Source organism: Calypte anna, chromosome 1, assembly GCF_003957555.1.
Source record: "Calypte anna isolate BGI_N300 chromosome 1, bCalAnn1_v1.p, whole genome shotgun sequence".
Taxonomy (NCBI): domain Eukaryota; kingdom Metazoa; phylum Chordata; class Aves; order Apodiformes; family Trochilidae; genus Calypte; species Calypte anna.
In genome coordinates this window covers 105,612,397-105,631,098 of record NC_044244.1, presented here as the reverse complement: position 1 = coordinate 105,631,098, position 18,702 = coordinate 105,612,397, and the positions used below count along the sequence as shown (strand labels likewise).

The following is an 18,702-nucleotide window of genomic DNA, read 5'->3' as shown; positions in this document are numbered from 1 at the left end:
TATTCATTGATGCTTTTTGAAAAGTGGGGTAAAGAGAAATCAAAGACACCAAAACACAATATAAAATGCTAACCTATTTTTTTTAAACAGGGCTGGGAAAAGGAAGGGAGGCGGGAGGGTGTGCAAGGATTCTAAAACGCTGCCTCTTCATTCACTCAAGTCTGGGCTGCTACTGTTCTGTGTTAACAATGTCTACCTCCTGTAATCCTGCAAGAGGTAGGTGTTAAAAGTTTTACCCACCTAAGTCTTGTAGCCTGATGGACAGAGTGCATTTTCATGTATTTGTGTAAGTTTTACCATCTTCCCTCCATACCACTTAAGTAATTATAATTATGAGGGCAAATACTTGCTCCTGGGGGTTGGCCCTTCAGGTGCAAACAGTTCAGAGACAGCTGCATTGGACTGAAGCAGAGTCAGAACCCCAGCAGTTCTGCCCTCAAACACACTCGCTCCTCAGTGGCACCAATGGCACCAGGCTGCCACATTTGGGTGGCAGCAGGCCTTTCGCTGGAGCGTGTTTAACTCTAGAAGTGTAGTGGAAAAATTGTATGAATCCTGTGCATATTTAATTTTTTTTTTCTCCTTGATGTAGGTGTGTTCTACTTTTAAAGTTGGGTTTTTTCCCCCCTTAAGTGGAGGGCAGCTGCTTTCTTACACCAGTACTTTTTTCATAGCTGCTTTGCGGCAGAGGGAATTTTTCTGGGGGAGGGAGGAGGGTTGGGAAAGAAAACATGGAGTTATGGATGGGGGAGAGGACATATATTTTTATGTTCTTGCAATAGCAGAATAAAGAGAGAAAAAAACTGTTTACATACTTGTAGTGAACTCAGCTTCCATATGTTAAAACCTGTGTCCTTAATGTTTGTTTCATGCTGGGCCAGCGGAACAATCTTTTTTCATGCAAAGCCAGACATTGATGTCTTACACTTAGACTTGCCTTAGTAAAAACTGCCATAATTCTGTAAGAAGGTAGGATTATATATTTTTTTTCAATGAATATACTTTATTAGAGGATTTGAAAACAAGGACAGAAGGCTTCTCTGCTGATGCAAATGCCACACCTCACATTCTCTCCCTTTCCCTTTTTAGGCAATTGGAAACAAAACTTAGGAAAACTTGGAACATCCTTTACAGAATAGTTTCTTACTGCCTTCTGAAGCAGTAATTGTGTAATAAACCTACTGGCAATGCAACATCATCACAGCATCATCAGTGTAACTATTCTACTCTTCCCCAGCTACCAAATTTCTACCTGCAAAATAAGACAAGCCTGAAATTTGTATGTGAATATTAATTAATAAGTATCCATTAGTGATAGAGACACTACAGCATCAGCAATTTCTACCTTGGTCATTCCATGCCTGTGAGTTCCAACCAGCTGTTGGCACATAAACCACACATTACTTATATATTGTTCAGTACAATGTAAACTTCTCTGCTGGTGTGCCATCAGCCACTGAACCCAGCAAGAGAAAACAGAGACTGGAAAGTCAGCATTTGCATACACCAGGCCTTCCCAGCTCCCAGGGTCAGCCCTGAGAGCAGCTGGGGCGAACAGTAGAACTGCCAGAGTTCCTGTTCCACCTACAGTTTGCCAAGCACTTCGTATTTTTCCCCCTCGGGGAACATGGAGCTGATGAAAGAGTCCTTGTAGCTTTTAAAATACAAAGATGTGATGGTGGCATTTGTGGGCATGCAAGTGTTCTGCATCCTCTGAAGCTAAGGGGTAAGCAGAAAGGGGCATATACTCTGCATTCTGTTGCAGCAGAGCACAGACTTATCCCTGGGAGGAGGTACAGGTGGGTAAAGACTGCACACAATTGTTTGCCACCTGCAGTCAATGTGAGTTGACAGTGTTACTACAGTATTTCTGCCATACTACCAAAAGCCATTCTATGTGTAACATGCAACACTGGAGTCCAGGTGTCTGAAACAAACTACTTCCATGAATACCTTTTATGTACAATATTAAGGAATGTTAATACAAGTCTTCATTAAAATTAATAATTTTGTCTATTAAAAGACTTGGAAATCTGTGTTTAAGAGGCACATACAAGAGAACAACAAGAGCTGGCACAAGTATACAGCAACTGCACTGCTGAAGAATTTTATGAAATTAAATGTGCAACCTCTAACTGCCTATCTTTTTTAAGGCAAGACCTATTCCACTGAAGACACTCCTGCAAAGAAAGAAAGGAGCTGTCTTCACCAATCCAGACTATCGCTGCTCACCAGCCCAGAGAAATCCAACCAACACAGCCAAACAACCAGGCCCAAGGCCACATGTTGGAGCCAGCCCCTTCCAGGTGCTTGAGACTTCCCTACCACATACACACACACAGGCACTCTGCAGTCACATGCAAGTGTCACAGCTGTTACACGCCATTTTACACCAAAAAGGGATTTCTGCTAATCAGCCATTGACCGTAGGCATATAAAACCACCAGCATGGAGTGCCAGGTTACCATGGCAAAACGTGAATTACGTCACAGGAAAATAAATGCATGACAACATAAGCAACAAGGAACATGCTGCTTGATCCTGGGTCTTCCTTTTTCCAGGGGCACTGGCTGGAAGCAACTTGTTGGATGCTGTTGGTGTCTCACTAATTACCTACTGGCTTGAGGAGGTCCAGGCCCATTTTTCCATTCTAGCAAGTCAGTAGAAGGGGGGTTGGGAGGGTGATGGGATTTTTTTTTTTTTATAGACAGCAAGACAAAGGTGTATTTGCCCAGCAAGTTTATTACACAAGTTTGAAACCTACAAGTGCTGCAACTTTGCCAGGAGGAAGCCTCAGTACATACAGTGCCCACCACTCTTTGCCAAGTAGTCTTGCTAGAGCTCGTAAGGCTAATCCTCCAAATCTACACCATACCAGAAGTTTCAGTGTTTGGGGTGTGATGGCTATGAGACATCTTCCATTACAGTAAACTGGAGTTCCTGATAGTGAAGTTATACTCAATGGTTTCAGTAGATGCTTTAGCAGAAGACTACAGAGACATTCCATCAGGGTCACTTTAATTGCAATATATATAATACAAAATTAAGTCAGTCTTAACCAGTTTAACTGATACTCAGAATGTAGAGTAGTAATGAGATTAAGTGATAAATCTTTTGCTTGCAGAAAGGGCAAGTACACTCATCTTAAGCATTTCAGGTACAATACTTAGCTCTTTGCTATTCCAATTACACCACAAGCTAAACGAGGTCCAGCATTTCCAGTTAATTTGCTCTCATTATCTCCCCCTCTACCCAGGTCATCACGTTTCTCATGGACCTAAAAGAGAATTGAAGATACCTTAATTCATGTTATTGCATAACTAATCAATATTTTTCACTACTCATGAATAGCAGCCTTGACAAGCAGAATTGCCAGTTACCAGTAGCATGTGTTACACAACAGAGAGAGCCAATTGTAATTCTCTAGTGCTCAAGGCCAAAGTAAAACTCATGAAGAACTTAAGATTAGACTTGTCTGATAAAGATGAGCTGCCTTCAGCCAAATTTGTTTGTGCTGAAGTCACAAAAAACCCTTGCTTCAAAGACTTATTGGTAGTCCAGGAGCAAGCTCGGACTTGATGTTCAAGTTCATCCTTTACAACACAAGAGTGACTGACCCGTGGTGCAGTGCCTTGGCTGCACTGACGTGCTACACTACACTATACTGTATCCTTGCTCCTTGGTCACCAGCCCAAGCCTGGAGTGCAGTGATCTCAGTACTCACTGGAGCCCCAAGGGGAACATGACTGACAATGCTCATCTGTGGCCAAGTCTATTCAGCCTCTTCTTTCCTCTTTCACAGGGAGACCACAGTACAAGTCACACCAACAACAGACCAGTACTATCAGACATTGTATCAACAATGCCCCTTGCTGTACCCTTCTGTGACAGCATTTGTGCCAGACTGGCAATTCCTTCCTCAAATCTGGTTGCTTTAGTCACAGCTGGAAGAGGCAAAGTTTAATAGAAAGGAACACCTTCAGCAGGAAGGAAAAAACATTAAGATCTCATGGCAGCAACATGCCATACCAATAACAAAACTTCATAGAATCGACTGGGTTGGAAGGGACCTCAAAGATCATCAAGTCCAACCCTTGATCCACTACCGTTGCAGTTACCAGACCATGGCACTGAGTGCCACATCCAGTCTCTTTCTAAATATCTCCGGGGACGGAGAATCCACTTCTTCCCTGGGCAGCCCATTCCAATGCCGGATCACCCTCTCCATAAAGAAATTCTTTCTGATGTCCAACCTAAACCTCCCCTGGCACAACTTAAGACTGTGCCCTCTTGTCTTGCTGAGAGTTGCCTGGGAAAAGAGCAAGCCTAGCAAGGCTTCAAAAATCTCCCCACTGGGGCAATCTCATACTATAAGTTCTGTAACACACACTAAGGATGGGTCTTCAGCATCAGAAAATCTCTCCCTGCTGGTAAAAAATTGCTCAAGAGCTCCTTAAAGCACTCAAGTAGGCCCCAAGACACTTACCACCATGGTACGCCCAATGACATTGTGTGGTCCACTGAGAGAAATGACTGAATCTTCTATTTCCACTTCTGCCACTCCTCCTTTAGCAGTCACATTGCCAAGGTCTCCCACGTGCCTAGCACAAAGATGCAAGGAAACTCAGAAAACTTGGTTGAACTGAAAGATCTTTTAAGTGATGGCCTTGACAATACAATACCGGCAGTTACTACACTCCAGGACTCCACCACTTTACCTTAAACAGCATTTAAGTCCCCACCACCCTCACCCATTGACTCTTCTAATTGCTTTAGCTGGTGATAATTAAAATGCAGTCTCTCACATTAGGTGGAAAACTTTCCGGCACATACAAAGTTTGGTGAAAACACTGCTATTCTTAAGAGCTTTTCATGTCTAATACAAATTAGCTAGTCCACAAGCAGCTGCAGACTCTAGGTTTAAACAGGATTAATAAAAGCAGTTTAAGAGAGAGGTCAAAGGGAGAGGCATCAAGTGCCAGTTAAGTTCTAATAAGTACCACAGATGACTACTACATCAACCTACCACACCACACAGCTTTTAGCTGAGCTGCATCTCTTTTAGGACTTCCCTTAAGAATGAAGCCTGATGTTCAGTTTTCCCTGACCTTCTGGACACTCAAGCATACTGTTTTCTACACATCTGCTACACACAAACCATTCACTCAAAAGAAAAGCTGGTGATGTCCTGCAAAGCTCTTCTTTCCAGATTCAGAACCTCAAATACAAACTCATTTCTAAAACTCTCTATGTATGCAGGGTGACCAGCTCAGCTCACTGAATGCTGCCAACCAGCTTCCTAGCACAGTGCCAATTTTATATTTTTAACCAAGTCCTAAAAAAATAGGTCAAGGGCAGTTTTCTCTTTAGGAATCAATTCAAGCTTCCAAGTAGTTTCAGTCCAATTGTTTCCACCCTACCCTGATAAAAGCATGATCTAGTTCTTACACCCTCCTAAGGGATCCCACAGTCTACAGCTGCCTGAGTAGGCAGGTTACACTACAAGTACAATCTGACAAAGTACAACCAGCAGAAGCCACCATGTTCATGCCACTTTGACCTTTAGCACTGGAGCAGTTGGCTGCCAGTGAGCACACCATTTCACACTGCTCTGTCACCCAGACTGCTGGCTAGCAGCCAGCTTCCATGGTCTGGCATGCAACTCATCACTCAGGTGGGAATTTAGCAGTCACAGAAGGTGGAGTTACGGACACTTGAAGCACTTGAGCTAATCCCAAAGCCAAGCTGGTCCCAATGCTTGTGCAGACCCTACTTCTGCCAGACCAGTCTGTTACACTTGCTCCTAAGCTCCACTCACCACCACACACAAGCCTTCAGCTCTTGTGCAGCCCCTTCCTGGTCTCCAAACCTAGCCAGCGTAATACTTAAACTAGTTTCTCAAGCATCAACTCTCAAGCATGCAAAGCTTCCATAAGTGTAATTTGACTATGAAAACTGCTTCAAGAAGAAAGAGGTCTCGGGTCCTACTTAAGTACAGAAATAACCAGCATAAGCATCAGACCCTGCAGAGACACAGCCCCTTAAGGGCCACATACTGCAGGTAGTACAGAACCCAAGCTAATAGGCTAAGAACAGCCTCACACACCCAATAAAAAGCCACCATGTTTTGTCTTAATCTTGCAGTCTCCTCTGAAGCCTCAGTACCTTCCATTTATGATCATGATCTGCCACATGACAAACCTATCTACAGTTCAGGAGTTGACAGTTCTGGTCTCCTGTTGGTAAAAGCTGGCCTCAGGACACAAGCAAATCACCACTAACTGCTGAAGTAACACAGGAATCACGCACACCCTGAGAAACCTTCAGAGTAAAAGCCTTTATTTCCTCCTTTCCCCAGATTATGATAAAACCAATATTATGTCCCAAAGACTACACTTCACCCATACTTTTGGGCTCAATAACGAATCACCAGTTATCAGAGCCTTTTTTAACTGATCCTAGAAGTCCTGCAGGAACTACCAGCCTTCTTCTGGTAGTGAAGGTCATGAAGCAGCCTTCTAAGCACGTAGATGGCTGCTGCATGGAGTAGCTACTCAGCCAGAGACCAGGCATGTTAAACCCACCTTTCCGCATCAGTTGGTCCACCATGCTGCTTGCCCTCAGGATTGAAGTGAGGACCTGCACTGACACATCCTGAAATGGAACACAGCCACCAAAAGTAGATTATTTTTTTTTGAAGTAGCCAGTTTAAATCTGTTGCTTGCACACTACACCAAAGTACACCTCCAACAGCCACAGCAAATGAAATTACTAATGATGAAACAGCTACTCAGTAGCTACTCTGTCCTACTAATCCTCTGGAGCTAAGTAACCTACTACAGACTTCCAAGTTCAATAAAGTAAGTTACTCATTCTAGAAAACTGTGGGCTCAGCTGAAAGCTTTCTTATTTCTTAACACTAGGTAACTAAGTATTTAGGTTAGTGCTTGATATGGCAGATCTTGAATACCAGCCTAAACATGCTCAAGAGTATTAAATGGGGAAGCAATTCCTTAGGAAATGTCATAATTTCTTAGCACAGATTTGCAGTCATGTTACCCAAGCACATTTACACTAGTTGCTGCTGCAACACAGAAAGAAGCTCTTTAAAGCTGTGCAATCCCAGTACAGCTGTAAAACAAAAGCTGGGACAGATATCTTACCATTTGTGTTGTCACCAAATTCATGGACATGAAAGCCATGCTCTCCATCAGCCAAGCCACTGATTTTTCCACTGATTTTCACTGGTCCATTACCCTTTAATGAAAAAAATTCATTATCACCAAAATTACTACAACATCAAATGGCCTTGTATCACGTGAAGCTTCCTTGTCAAAAGAAAGCACAGAAGACTGCACTACAAGTTCAGCTACCAAGACATAACTATTGCCTTCCTCTATCTCATCCTATATGGCAATGCAATTATTTCATGGGATGTCCCAATTCACTATGCATAAAAAAGAAAGGCTAGGGTTTTATCAGATCGCTGGCTTGTAAGAACCGTCACTACTTCCGTCTGGAGGTTTAAGTAAACCTAAAGTAATTCCTCCCTTACAAACAGAGTAATAATACCTTTATGCAGCCTCAATTTATCTGCTAAGTTAAGGGCTCGGGCCGTTTGGCATTAGCGTTCCCTTCAGCCCTACTCTGGGAGCAGTGAACACCCGGAGCAGCTCCACGCAGGGCGGAAGGCACCCGCGGGCCGCCGGTCCGGCAGCGCTCTCGGCGCTGCGCCACACGGTGTCCAGGGCGCCTCCATGAGCCCAGCGGGCCCAGCCCCGCGGCAGCTGCCCGCCGCCTGACCCAGGGACACGCCAGCCTGCGAAAGCCATCGCCCCAGTCCCTCCCACCTCCACCGGCGGCTGGGACACGGCCCTCAGGGCAACCCCGCACCACGCAGCCCCCGCGGCCTCCGGGTAGGAGGACGAGAGGAAGGGCGAACCTCACCGCCCAGCCCTCCAGATGACTCAGCACCGCGGCCAGACGAGCCCCCGCCGGGAGAGGAGCAGAGGGAGAGGGGTGCAGCCCCGCCCAAGCCCTTGCCTGCTGCTGGAAGTGGATGACACCCTGCACGGGGCCGTCCCCCTTCATCACACACACGGCCTTCAGCGTCGCCATGTTCCCGCGGCAGCCGGAGAGCGGCGGACGCACTGCAGACCCCAGCGAGCACCGCCCGAGGACTGCCGCCCCGCCCTTCCCGCCGCCTTTATATAGCCCGGCCCGCCAGCGCCGCGGCCAATGGCGCTGCGCTCGCGGGCCTCTCCTCGCGCAGCCGGTCCGCTGCCTTCGGCCAATCGCAGAGGCCCGGTCGCGGCAGCGCGCGTCTCCGAGCCAATGGGCGGGCGAGCCCGTTGTGTAACGGCGGCGGCATGGGGGGAATGGCTGGGGTGGCGGTTGCTGCCGTGAGGGCGGAGGAGTCGGGGGGCAAGCGCGGTTTCCTCGGCTGGTGGGGGAATGGTGCCCGGGCGAGTTAGGCAGCGGGGGACAAGGGGTCAAACCGTGCGCATTGTCCCGCTCCGAGTGTTCTCTCTCGAGAGCCTGAAGGTATCTGCTGCTGCGTTGCGCGTCGTGGTGGCACCTGAGCCCCTGAGGGGCCCGTGTGCGTGAAGCAGTCTCACTTGAAAGCGTCCATCAGGCTTCAGTTTTTCGGTGTTCTAGTGCTACGGTTACATTCAGACATAAAAAAAGCCTGTTTTTTTTATAGACGTGCCCCAAAATAGTGATAGCAGCAGTGTTATTTTTCTTTGCTGAAAACATTTTTCTTATAGTATCTCGGGATCTTTTTCCCTCCCCTGGAGGCTGTTTTCCAGTATTCCTCTGAGGTGTGTCGCATCCTGAAGTCTGGTCTGAAATCGGAATGCAATTTAGAAGTTGCCTCGGAAGAGTTTTGCATTTCAAAATAGTTGCCCTGCCCAGAATACCTGTTGTAGAGCAACCATCAAAGTTAACAACCTAAAGCTGGTGCTGCTCGGCTGCTGACCTTTACTGAGGTATGTGTAGGGCAGATATGACAAAACAGGTTCTCTCCATGCTATTAACATTGCCAGACTTCAGATTCCAAGGGAATGTTAACACCAGACTTGGTGAGCATGCAGGTCTGCAGTTTTGTTCAAAGATCTGCAACTCTGAGTATTTTAAGAAAGAAAGACTGGATGTGATTATTTCCTTTGGCAGCCCCACATTGTGTGTTTTTTCTGCAGCGTTACTGAGGGAGAAGTTAAATAAGAAGCACAAGATCATTTTACAGAACCTAGGAATTTAGGTAATCTGTGTATGACCAAGGTATAAATTACTTTAACGCCCTGGTTGTTTTAAGTCACCTGGTTGAGGATACCGTATGGTCAGGGAAGGATGTGCAAGGTCAGTTTCACACATCAGCCATGACACCTGGGTCACGGCTCAGATAACATGAGTCAAAAACCAGGGAGTTGTTTGGGTAAGTGGTGTATTTCTCTGCTTGAAAAAGAACTAGTAGGGGAAAAAATCATGGAGAGTATTTGTCTAAGAGGAAGGTACAAATTTGTATTTTATTCCCAGGACGAAGCTGAGAAAGCAGGAGAGCTGTGCAGCTGCCTATCTAGGAGGCATCTTGGCACTGTGTATTGAACTCCCTTGAGTTTCACTTCTGATGTGCCTGGAGAGAAATATTTCTTTAAGTTACCTGTGAGCAAACAGGTCTATCCACATGGCACAACCTGCAGCATGATGAATGGTTGCTAAGTGAAGAGGAAATATTTCAATGCCCTCAAGGTGAATCTTGTTTGATTTAAATTTGTTTGTAAACTTGGAGAGATTGTAGTGTCTGATTTTCTTTGACTCCCATATCACTATCTTAATTTGTCTGCCCTTTTGCAAACAGGGACATCTTGGGTGCGGTGCTGTAGTGCTTTCTTTTATTTTAAGGCCTCTCTCCAAAGTCTGCTGATGTTTTTACCAGATATATTTATTCCTTCCTTCCTGGAGGTAAAATTTCAAGGTCTGCCCTTTTTCATGCCTCTACATGAATGCAGGACAAACAGATAGATAAGAGCCAGAAGTGTCAGGCCTTTTAATGCATCAAGTTAAATAATATGAAGTAATGATTTCAGAGGTTTATTGCATTAGACATCAATGTCAGGTTACCTGTGAAGATACCCTGAATTGCCAGATGCCTGAGACAGACAGCTAAGAGACAGCACGGTGAAGACAGCAGCAATAGGAGGCTAAAAGAGATGGGAATTTCAAGGTCTAATATGCAAGAGTTTGGCACATGGAAAAAGAGCTCAGTAATCTTATATAGGGTCATGACCTCATCCTTTGGAGTGTTTTCTATCACTCTTTCACAAGTACAATAGACATGCACAACTATTAGTTTACAGGTGTACTATTTCACTTGTCTTACATGAGAAGCTAGGGAAAGGTTTTTGCTTAGTTTTCTTCCACATACTTCCTTTTAGCTCATTTAGTTTGTTAAATCTCACCAGTAGGGAAGAGTTTTAGTGAAAAATCCACGCTGAAGCAGCTGAACATCATGTTAATTTGTTGTTTGGAGTACCAGAGTCTAAGGAGAGAGGAAAGAAGAAAAAGTACAAATTGTCATTACAAATTTGACGGTAGCAGCTTCAGTAAGTCAGAAGATCTGGCAGACATGCAGAAGAGTAGCATCTCTTGCAACTCTGGCACTTCTTTGACATCTGCCTTTGACCCATACCCCTGGTTCTGCCATCCTAGCTTGGAAGAAGCTTAGAGCTTGGGCCTGGCTGCATCTTGACAGGTGAGCTGGTGATAAAGGGGGTGGCTCTGGAGCCCAGAGGAAGCAAACACGGGAGGAACAGGCATAGGGCTGGGTGAACACAGAAAAACTCAACAACTCTGCTGAAGTGAAGGGAGCAGTTCCAGTTTACCTCTTCTGAGGATCTGATTCCTTCATTTACTGCTGAATCTATTAATGGAACATGGCTTCAGCTCACCAGGGCCCTGTTAACTGAACACTGTGGAAATAGGACTGCTCCTTTTGTTTTCAAGGCTTTTATGGGACCTGTTTTGGAAGGCAGGCTCCTGCAATGCACTCAGTATTTTCAGTGCTTACTGGCTCATGGCAGTGCTCACTCAGAAATCTTGAAAGGTTCGTTCCTGTTGCCTTCATTTTGAATGTAATTACTATCTTTGTTGACTCCTACAGAAACACGATAAGATCAAATAATGAACTGCTTTAAGCTTCTTTAAATGACATGGGTGGTTTCAGGAAACATTTTCCAGCCAAATAGAACAACCAGCACTTAACCTGCACCTTCCAGTGTCATACACTGTTCTCTTTGACTTTTAAAACAAATGCAGTGAGGAAGTCTGTCTTAAGTCTTCTGTGTAGACAGAAGCAAAATATGCAAAAGTAACAAAAAATCCCAAACCTGTAAAAATACACTGTAAAAATATAGAAAAAAAAAAAGTCAAGAAAAAAGTCCACACAGATCTGATCAAGATTTTACACGGATTAAAAAATTAGAGGGTATTTTGAGGGTTGGGGTTCCCATGACAACAATACATTTGTGCAAATATACAGTATTTCCTACTTGTGAAGTCTCTGCTGGAAAAACATGGTGTGAAAGTAACATTAGTGGTAAATATCACTCCAGATCACCTAAGCTTGTGTGCATAGGTACTCAGTCATCAAAGGCACTATCTACAAATCTGTAATTTTTAATGTTTATTGTCTTAAGAAAAATAAATAGAAGCAGCATAAATTTAGAATAAAATGGTCCTTTGTAAGGGCCTGTGCTTGGATGTGTGTCTCAGGAGGGCACACCCCTGGCTCATCCCAGCATTCAGGAAAGCAGACAAGTGGCTCTTCTCCTCTAGTAGCTGAGAATCTCAGCAGGGCTGCATCAGAGCAGTCCCTCCTACTCCTGGGGCAGGTCTTTGGCTTTCCCTAACATATTTTTCCAGCTCAGTAGCTGAGTTATTCCTGCTACATGAAGGAGATCAGTAGTAGCTTGTCATCTAGGTCTTCCCTGTGGAAATGTGGAAGTTACACTTCCAATGTTATTGTGACCTCGTGCTGTGGCACCATAAAAAACTTGCTGCATTTGTGACTCACCTAATGTGCAGAGAATATGTGTGTTTGTTCAGGCTTGTTCGGTAAGCAGAGGGCTGTACTGCATGTAGATTATTATCCTGTGTTAAGAATGGTCTGGATGAGGCTTGTAGGTCGATTTGTTTTTTTTTTTTCCTGCTGTCTGGATGCTGGAATTCCCTACTGTCTAACACTTGCTTTGTCACTGGACTCAGTTGTCTACTGATCTGTGTCTCACACCACCTGTGATGGTCCAGGCTATCTCCTCTGGCCTCCAGCTGATACAGAAGGGTTTCTGGAGGTGTCATTCCCTACCTGCCAGCTCTTGTGCATCTCTGAAGGCTCTCTGCAAGATCTCAGAGCACTAGGTATGTACTAGCTGAGAAACCACACTGAACCCCATGCCTCTGTGCTGTTCTGGCCAAGACATCGTGTCATTAAAGTCTTCCCATTTGATTACATGTGAGTAATGACAGTTCCCTACTCTAGGGGATGCTGGAAGAAGTAATTAACTGAGTTTATATTTGTATATAATTTTGAAGATGAAAAGCACTGTGGAAATTCACTAGAAACTTTGTGATGATGGCTCCCTAGTGGAAAGCCTACCATTCTAATTAAGGGCTGGTGGAGTAGTGCTGGTAACCAAAGTAATTAATACAATTAACATAGTGTCATCTGGAAAGTCTTTGCCTGAAACATACAAGATTGAAAATACCATTCACTTTTAACAGTTGAACTGAGCTAATCTTACTGCTGCAAATCGCTCACCTTCCATTGCTTGACAAGCTGAGTCATCTTGAAACACAACACTCAAAGAAAAAGTTGTGTAATTGTTATGAAGACCTTTGTACCCAGCATGGGTACTTGCAGCTGCAAGTTACTACAGCCCTTCTAGGGCACTGGTGCTAATCAAGGTCTGCCCACTGATTGTTTTTTTGTTCTTTTGTTTTGGGTTTTTTTGGGTTTTTTTGTTTGTTTGTTGAGGTTTTTGTTGTTGTTGTTGGTTTTCTTTTTTTCTTGTTAACATTCACCAAGGGCTGGACTTTTAAGTAAGTACTGGTCATGTTATTTCAGTGTTCTGCAGGAACTGGTGTTAGGTGCCTGTATGGGCAGGAGCAGTCACTGGAGAGGGTGCTCTTGGCATTGCTCACTGCCAGGGTGATTTCAGACCAGGTTCCTAACAGCTGCCAGCACTACACTGGAATGCTTACAATTTTTAAATTATATTATTAAGGCTATGCTATTGTTTGCCTCTGTCTTCCTGGTACAGTAGAAGTCGCTTATGAGAGAAACTGCAGACCCTCAGTTCTGCTCAAAAGGCTTTGTGAAGTCTGGCTGGAAAAAATGCCATGAGAAAGTGAGGATCTCTTGCCAAGCAAAGCTGATCCTGCAGCACCTTGCTCAGAGCTGGTGAGCCAGAGCTCCTGCATGGCCAGCAATCATCAGGAGAGTTGCCCCATTGGAGCAGACTGACAGTCTGAAACTGGGAACACGAAACAACTCACAGTGACTGGCAGGGCTATCATAAACAATATAGGCAATACAGGATGGATACAAACAGGAAATCCTGTGGATTTGCTGAGTGTTTGCAGAAAAAATAATTTGTTGAGGTCTTTATGGGAGCTGATGATATAATACAAAGTGACAACTGCAATCAAACTGGATTGTGGGAAAACAGCTGAAGTTTAAAATGGCTATTAAATTGTTACCTAGATTTTTTCATTTAATTGTTTTTTTACTGGTCTGGAGTAGTTTATAAAAAATTCAAAATAATCTGAATCCTTATTCTCTTGCACGTGCCTATTTTAAACTAATGTTGCTTTATCAGCCTCATTGCATATATGCCCCACCTCCAGGCAGTTTATTTGTCCACTCGGATGACAGACAGAGAGGCACAACTACAACCAGCAACCACAGAAAACATCTGTCCCAGGGTACACTCCACTGAGGAAAAGGACACCTCTCTTCCAGACATGTGAGACCCCTGCAGTCCCCACCCCCTGCCACTTGAAGGTGAGTGGGGGGCAAAAGGCCACGAACAAGTCCTGGGATTGTGTGCTGCAGCTGGATTCACTGGAACCAAAATCAGGCCCACAGGGTCTGGGTTTCTGCTCCCCCAGGAGCACAAGGCTGTTGGCACGGCCGATATAAGGCAGACCAAAGTCCTGCGAGACCTTCACCCCCTTCCTGGCAAACAGGCATCTCTTGAGGCTGTGCCAGCAGAGCTCCCTGGAGTGGTGCCAGGCTCCTGGCCAGCCCTGTGCTGGCTCAGGAGCAGTGGAGCTGGAGGTGCTGGAGCTCTGGCATCTCAGCCCGCACTTATCGGGCATTCGCACTGTTGGGAAGAAAACGGATGCACGGGTGTTTGAAGGTACTCAGTGGTGTCTGGCAAGTTTGCTTATGTGGGGGTGCAGAACCCAGACTACAGAGCAAAGCAGAGTAGAGTTTGCTGGTAGTTAACATCTTTTGTATGAAAAAGTGAAAATATTACCTTTGAGGCTGGCTGGTCAAAGAGAGAACGTTGTCCAGAATACTCATCTAACAGAAGTGTTTGGTTTGGTTTGGTTTGGTTTTAATTAGGATTGTCAAAATGTTTATGCATTCAGGAATGTTATTTTGTCCATTTGAAGGCTCCAGGTCCCGAAATAAACACGTTTGTGTGAGTGTATAAATATATATTAGGAAAATAAACTTAAAATATCAACTAGGATAAAAATCAATAAAGACAAAACCTGTACCTTTTTACACATTATGTGTTATATATAATGACCTACAAAGGATTTCATATACAGCACAGAAAAATAAAGGCTTATTCTTAGATTTTTAGCTAGGTTTTTATTTGTGAAAGTTCTTACCATTCTAACTAGATTCTTACTGCCATTTGATATATAAGTTGCTTTGCAAATCTCAACCCACATAAGTATATGCCAGACATAACTTCCCATGCAGTTTCATATGGATATACTTTTTAGCACTCCCTGATGCAAACTGTGTTGCACTCTCTACTTGGTATTTACCATATTTGCATTTTAGTAGTACAGCAGGTGTCGGTACACTAAATAATGAGGTGGTTCGTACTTATTTTTTTTTTTTTGCTTAAGTCAGCTGTGTTGTGTAGCCTGGAGATACAATTGTTTGATTCAGTGGAAAAGCACTGTGAAAATGGTATTTATGCAATTAGAACATACCTAAATGATACAACAGGGTCAGCTATCACATTTTGGTAGCAGAAAATAAGGCTGCCAAACAGAATACATCCAGGCAGGTCTCCAGAATAACAAAGATGTGTTTTTATTTGGATTTCTAAACACGTGATTTTCTTCTCTTTGGATGCTGGGTGGTTGGGGAGTGGCTGAGTTCTTTCATGAGCAAGAAGCAGAACTCAGCTTGGGTTTGTACAGTTGTCAGTGAAACGAGGCTTCTGGGTGCTATTTTAACGCATGCAATTAATAAGTGGGAATGCAGCTGTGAAATGCATTGCCTAGGTATTGTAATATAATTTCCAAAGTACCACGTAATTAATATTTATGTGACTACTTTTCATCTGCAATGAAATTTTTTCCATAGATCAGCAGATATCTCCAGCCCTGCCAAAAGGACAAAGTGCACCACAGGAGAAGGCCTGCAGACTTTGCACCCAGCGTGTGCAGAGGGAACCATCATCCCTCTGGATTTGTGTGATCTGGAATGCCTTTGCAAAATATGGCCAGAACAGATTTGCAAGTTCCCGGTCAGGACTCAGGCACTATGACTCTTGCTTTTGGTGGTCCACATTCGCTTGTGTCAAGAGATTTTTGAAAGCCTGTCTGTAGCCAGGATCAAGCTTTGTTGCTGCTCTGGAACAGGCTCCGGCATCCACAGAAATCTGTGTCTGCATTGAGCCTCGTCCAGCACTGTCAGCACTCTCCCCAGCTTGCTGGCGCTGGGGACTCTGAGAGGCCCTGTGGGCCTGGTGGAACAGTCCCTGTACCTTTCCAGAGCCGGAGTAGTTTAAACTTGCAAACGGCCCCTGGCAGGCAGCCCACCTTGTCACATGCCTGTGAGGCTCCTGTGCTCTTCCCCTCTGCTTGCAACCCTGGAGGAAGAGGAGGTTATGGCACCCAGCGGCTGGAGAACAGCACCACTCCCTGACTTCACGTGTAGTTATTCCCCAAGCAGTTCCTGTTGCTATGATCCAGGCTAATTTATTACTCTTAATAGCAGGGATTTTCTAGCCATGACCACACTGGCATAATGTGGTTAAGGAGTGACACTGCATGTGGTTACACTTCCAAGCCCAAGGGACAGTAGTAGCCTTTGCCCAGGGCAGACTGAAGGGTCTGCTCAGCATGAGTTGGTGCAATTCAGCCCCTGCATCTCTCCAGACACAAATCACCATCCTGAGTCTTCCTTGCAGCCTCACTTGGCACCGTGCCGGTGAACAACTGGACTTCCCCGAAGTAATTCTCATTCCTGTTCTACACTAAGTCCTGGCTGCCACTGGGGAATGCTGGCTGCAGCACTGGGACCTGGGCACGCACCAGCCCTGCACCTTGTAGGAACGTGCTACCCTGCTGATGTGTAACAATCAACAGGAGACCTTTTGCTTCAGGGTGTGGAAGGCCACTTCCATGGCACTAGCTCTGGATGTGCAGTTTTCATGCTATCAGGGCCCCTTATTTCAGGCACTGGTGCCCTCTGGCAGCCTTGCATTCTGGCACCCACATGCCAGGCTCACAGCAGATAAGAGCCAGTAAGGACTTTGAAGCCACTGCCATCAGGAGATGTGCAAAGCCTTCTGCTGCCTCATTTCCCCTGCTGCTGGCTTTTTGTGTTGGCTATTGTTTTCATCTCAGCAATAGCTGCACTCCAGCTCCCTGCCCCTGAGGTCAGGCAGATCAGGCTGGGACTCCTCCCCTCTGTGGGGCACTAAAAAAAACCAAACAGACATACTGGACCATTTTGCTGCATTCTTTGCTCCCTCAGAAAGCAGGGGACTGTGTTCCCTAGGGCTCTGCTGGGAGCCTGCTGCAAGTCCCCCACCACAAGTGCTTGAGCAGATGCACAAACACATCCAGAGTGGGTTTGCTGATCCTGCAGCTTTGCCTGGTCTGTCTTTGCCAATGTGGGAGAGGAGGAGGCCAGAGCAGGGTGACAGATGACTGTGCTTTGTGGTGCCAGTTAGCTAATAGGGTTTTTGGAGGATATAGAAGTAAGGGCCTGGGTAATACCACAGGTCCAAACGTTGCAGCTACAGCTTTCTCCTTGCCTCCTGCCAGGTGACTGAGAGTTCATATTGCACCTGTTTTACAAGGGCTACCTCAACTACATAGGGGCAATAGAGTGTGACTCTGTAACATACTGTCACAGAAACAAAGTCAGTTTTGCTCTGTACCCCAAATTCACTCTAACACATTTCTCCCATGGCTCATGGAGGTACTCACTATACAAGGGCAGGGGACAGTTTATTGCATCTCCATCAGGCACATGAAAAGAGATCAGATATAATCTCAGCAGCATGGACAACAACATTAATGGAGGAGATTGCCTCACAGTCTAAACCCTAGATGATGCTTTCTAAAGGAAAAGAAAAAAATGTGCTTACAAACAAACTAGATACAACGTATGTGTGTTTCTTTTTTTTTTTTTTTTTCCCTGCATAAAGCCTGGTAGGACCAAAGGGAAAAAAAAATGCTGTGTGGATGACTTTAAACAGCATGGAGGGGAGCGGTCAGTGTTTGTTCCAGTCAATTCGGGGTTTGTTATCGGTGGCAAGTGTGTTAATGTGTGCCAGCCACTGGATGGCGTCAGTCGTCCAGGTTTCATTTAACATAGTCACACTTTCCACAGTACTCTTACTCTTTATTTGTTAAAGTACTAGAAAATTGTAGTAGCCAGAAAAAGAAGTAAGATAACCATGCACACTGGTTATTCTATACATAAAAAAAACGTCCCCTGCCATCTTTCATGCAAATATTACCAACTTCATCCTTCTTTAGGAAACCCAGAGTTGTGAGAAGAAATTCCCACTGCACCTTATAAACAAGCATACTAACCAACAATTCTCCTGAAGTGGCAACTGATCTTCTGCAGCCCATCACATCCCATTTCTGGGCGCTTGTTTTTTAGCAGTGTTTGGCTTAGGCAGACCCCACCAGCACTGTGCAAGTTGCTGGTGCCGGTCCCTGGGACACCAGCTCTTCAGAGAAAGTCCTGTGTGGGGAATGCCTGCACCTATCTGCCAGACATTCACATCTAAGAACTGTGAGAAACTGAAACCCATCTGAGCCAGGCAAGGTTTTAGAAGTCATACTTAACTCCCCGCTGGTGCAGAGATCAGTCTGTTTCAATTAAAAGAAGACCTAAAAAGAACATTTCAAGAAGATGGTCCTTACTCTGTTAAACAGGAACTGTTGTGATAGCTCCTTATTGCCCTTCCTCCCAGTACATCCCTTTGCCAAGCTCACGTGCTTCATGTCTAATCCCTTTTTGTAAAGATTCCAGGCTCAGACCATCCGGCAAAAGCAGGACTTGGATAAGACATAACTGTCTCATGGATGTGCTTGATACCATTAAGATTTGTAGGTGAGGGGTCTGAGGAAGCAAAAAGAAGAAATGTATGCTTGTCAACCCAACAAAAATAAATTTGTCATCTTTAAATTAGGTTTGTAATT

The 18,702-nt window shown here is 44.9% G+C and overlaps 1 protein-coding gene across 1 annotated transcript; it reads right to left on the bottom strand.

Annotated features, from left to right (window-relative positions):
* Nucleotides 1–2,722: 2,722 nt before the first annotated feature.
* Nucleotides 2,723–8,234, bottom strand: SOD1 (superoxide dismutase 1). Its single transcript, XM_030444663.1, has 5 exons — nucleotides 8,044–8,234; nucleotides 7,164–7,257; nucleotides 6,585–6,654; nucleotides 4,487–4,601; nucleotides 2,723–3,277 (listed from the first exon to the last, which is right to left on the bottom strand). The coding sequence occupies exons 1-5, from the start codon at nucleotides 8,116–8,118 to the stop codon at nucleotides 3,167–3,169; spliced, it is 465 nt and encodes a 154-aa protein (XP_030300523.1). The 5' UTR covers nucleotides 8,119–8,234; the 3' UTR covers nucleotides 2,723–3,166.
* Between the last annotated feature and the right edge of the window lie 10,468 nt (nucleotides 8,235–18,702).

What these genes read in the sequence shown, in the direction of transcription:
- SOD1 (XM_030444663.1), bottom strand. Translation starts at nt 8,118, where the DNA reads ATGGCGACGCTGAAGGCCGTGTGTGTGATGAAGGGGGACGGCCCCGTG. An exon ending in TCATCCACTTCCAGCAGCAG is followed by an intron (nt 7,258 to 8,043) that starts GCAAGGGCTTGG and finishes TTTTCATTAAAG; the next exon opens with GGTAATGGACCAGTGAAAAT. An exon ending in TCATTGGGCGTACCATGGTG is followed by an intron (nt 3,278 to 4,486) that starts GTAAGTGTCTTG and finishes ATTCTCTTTTAG; the next exon opens with GTCCATGAGAAACGTGATGA.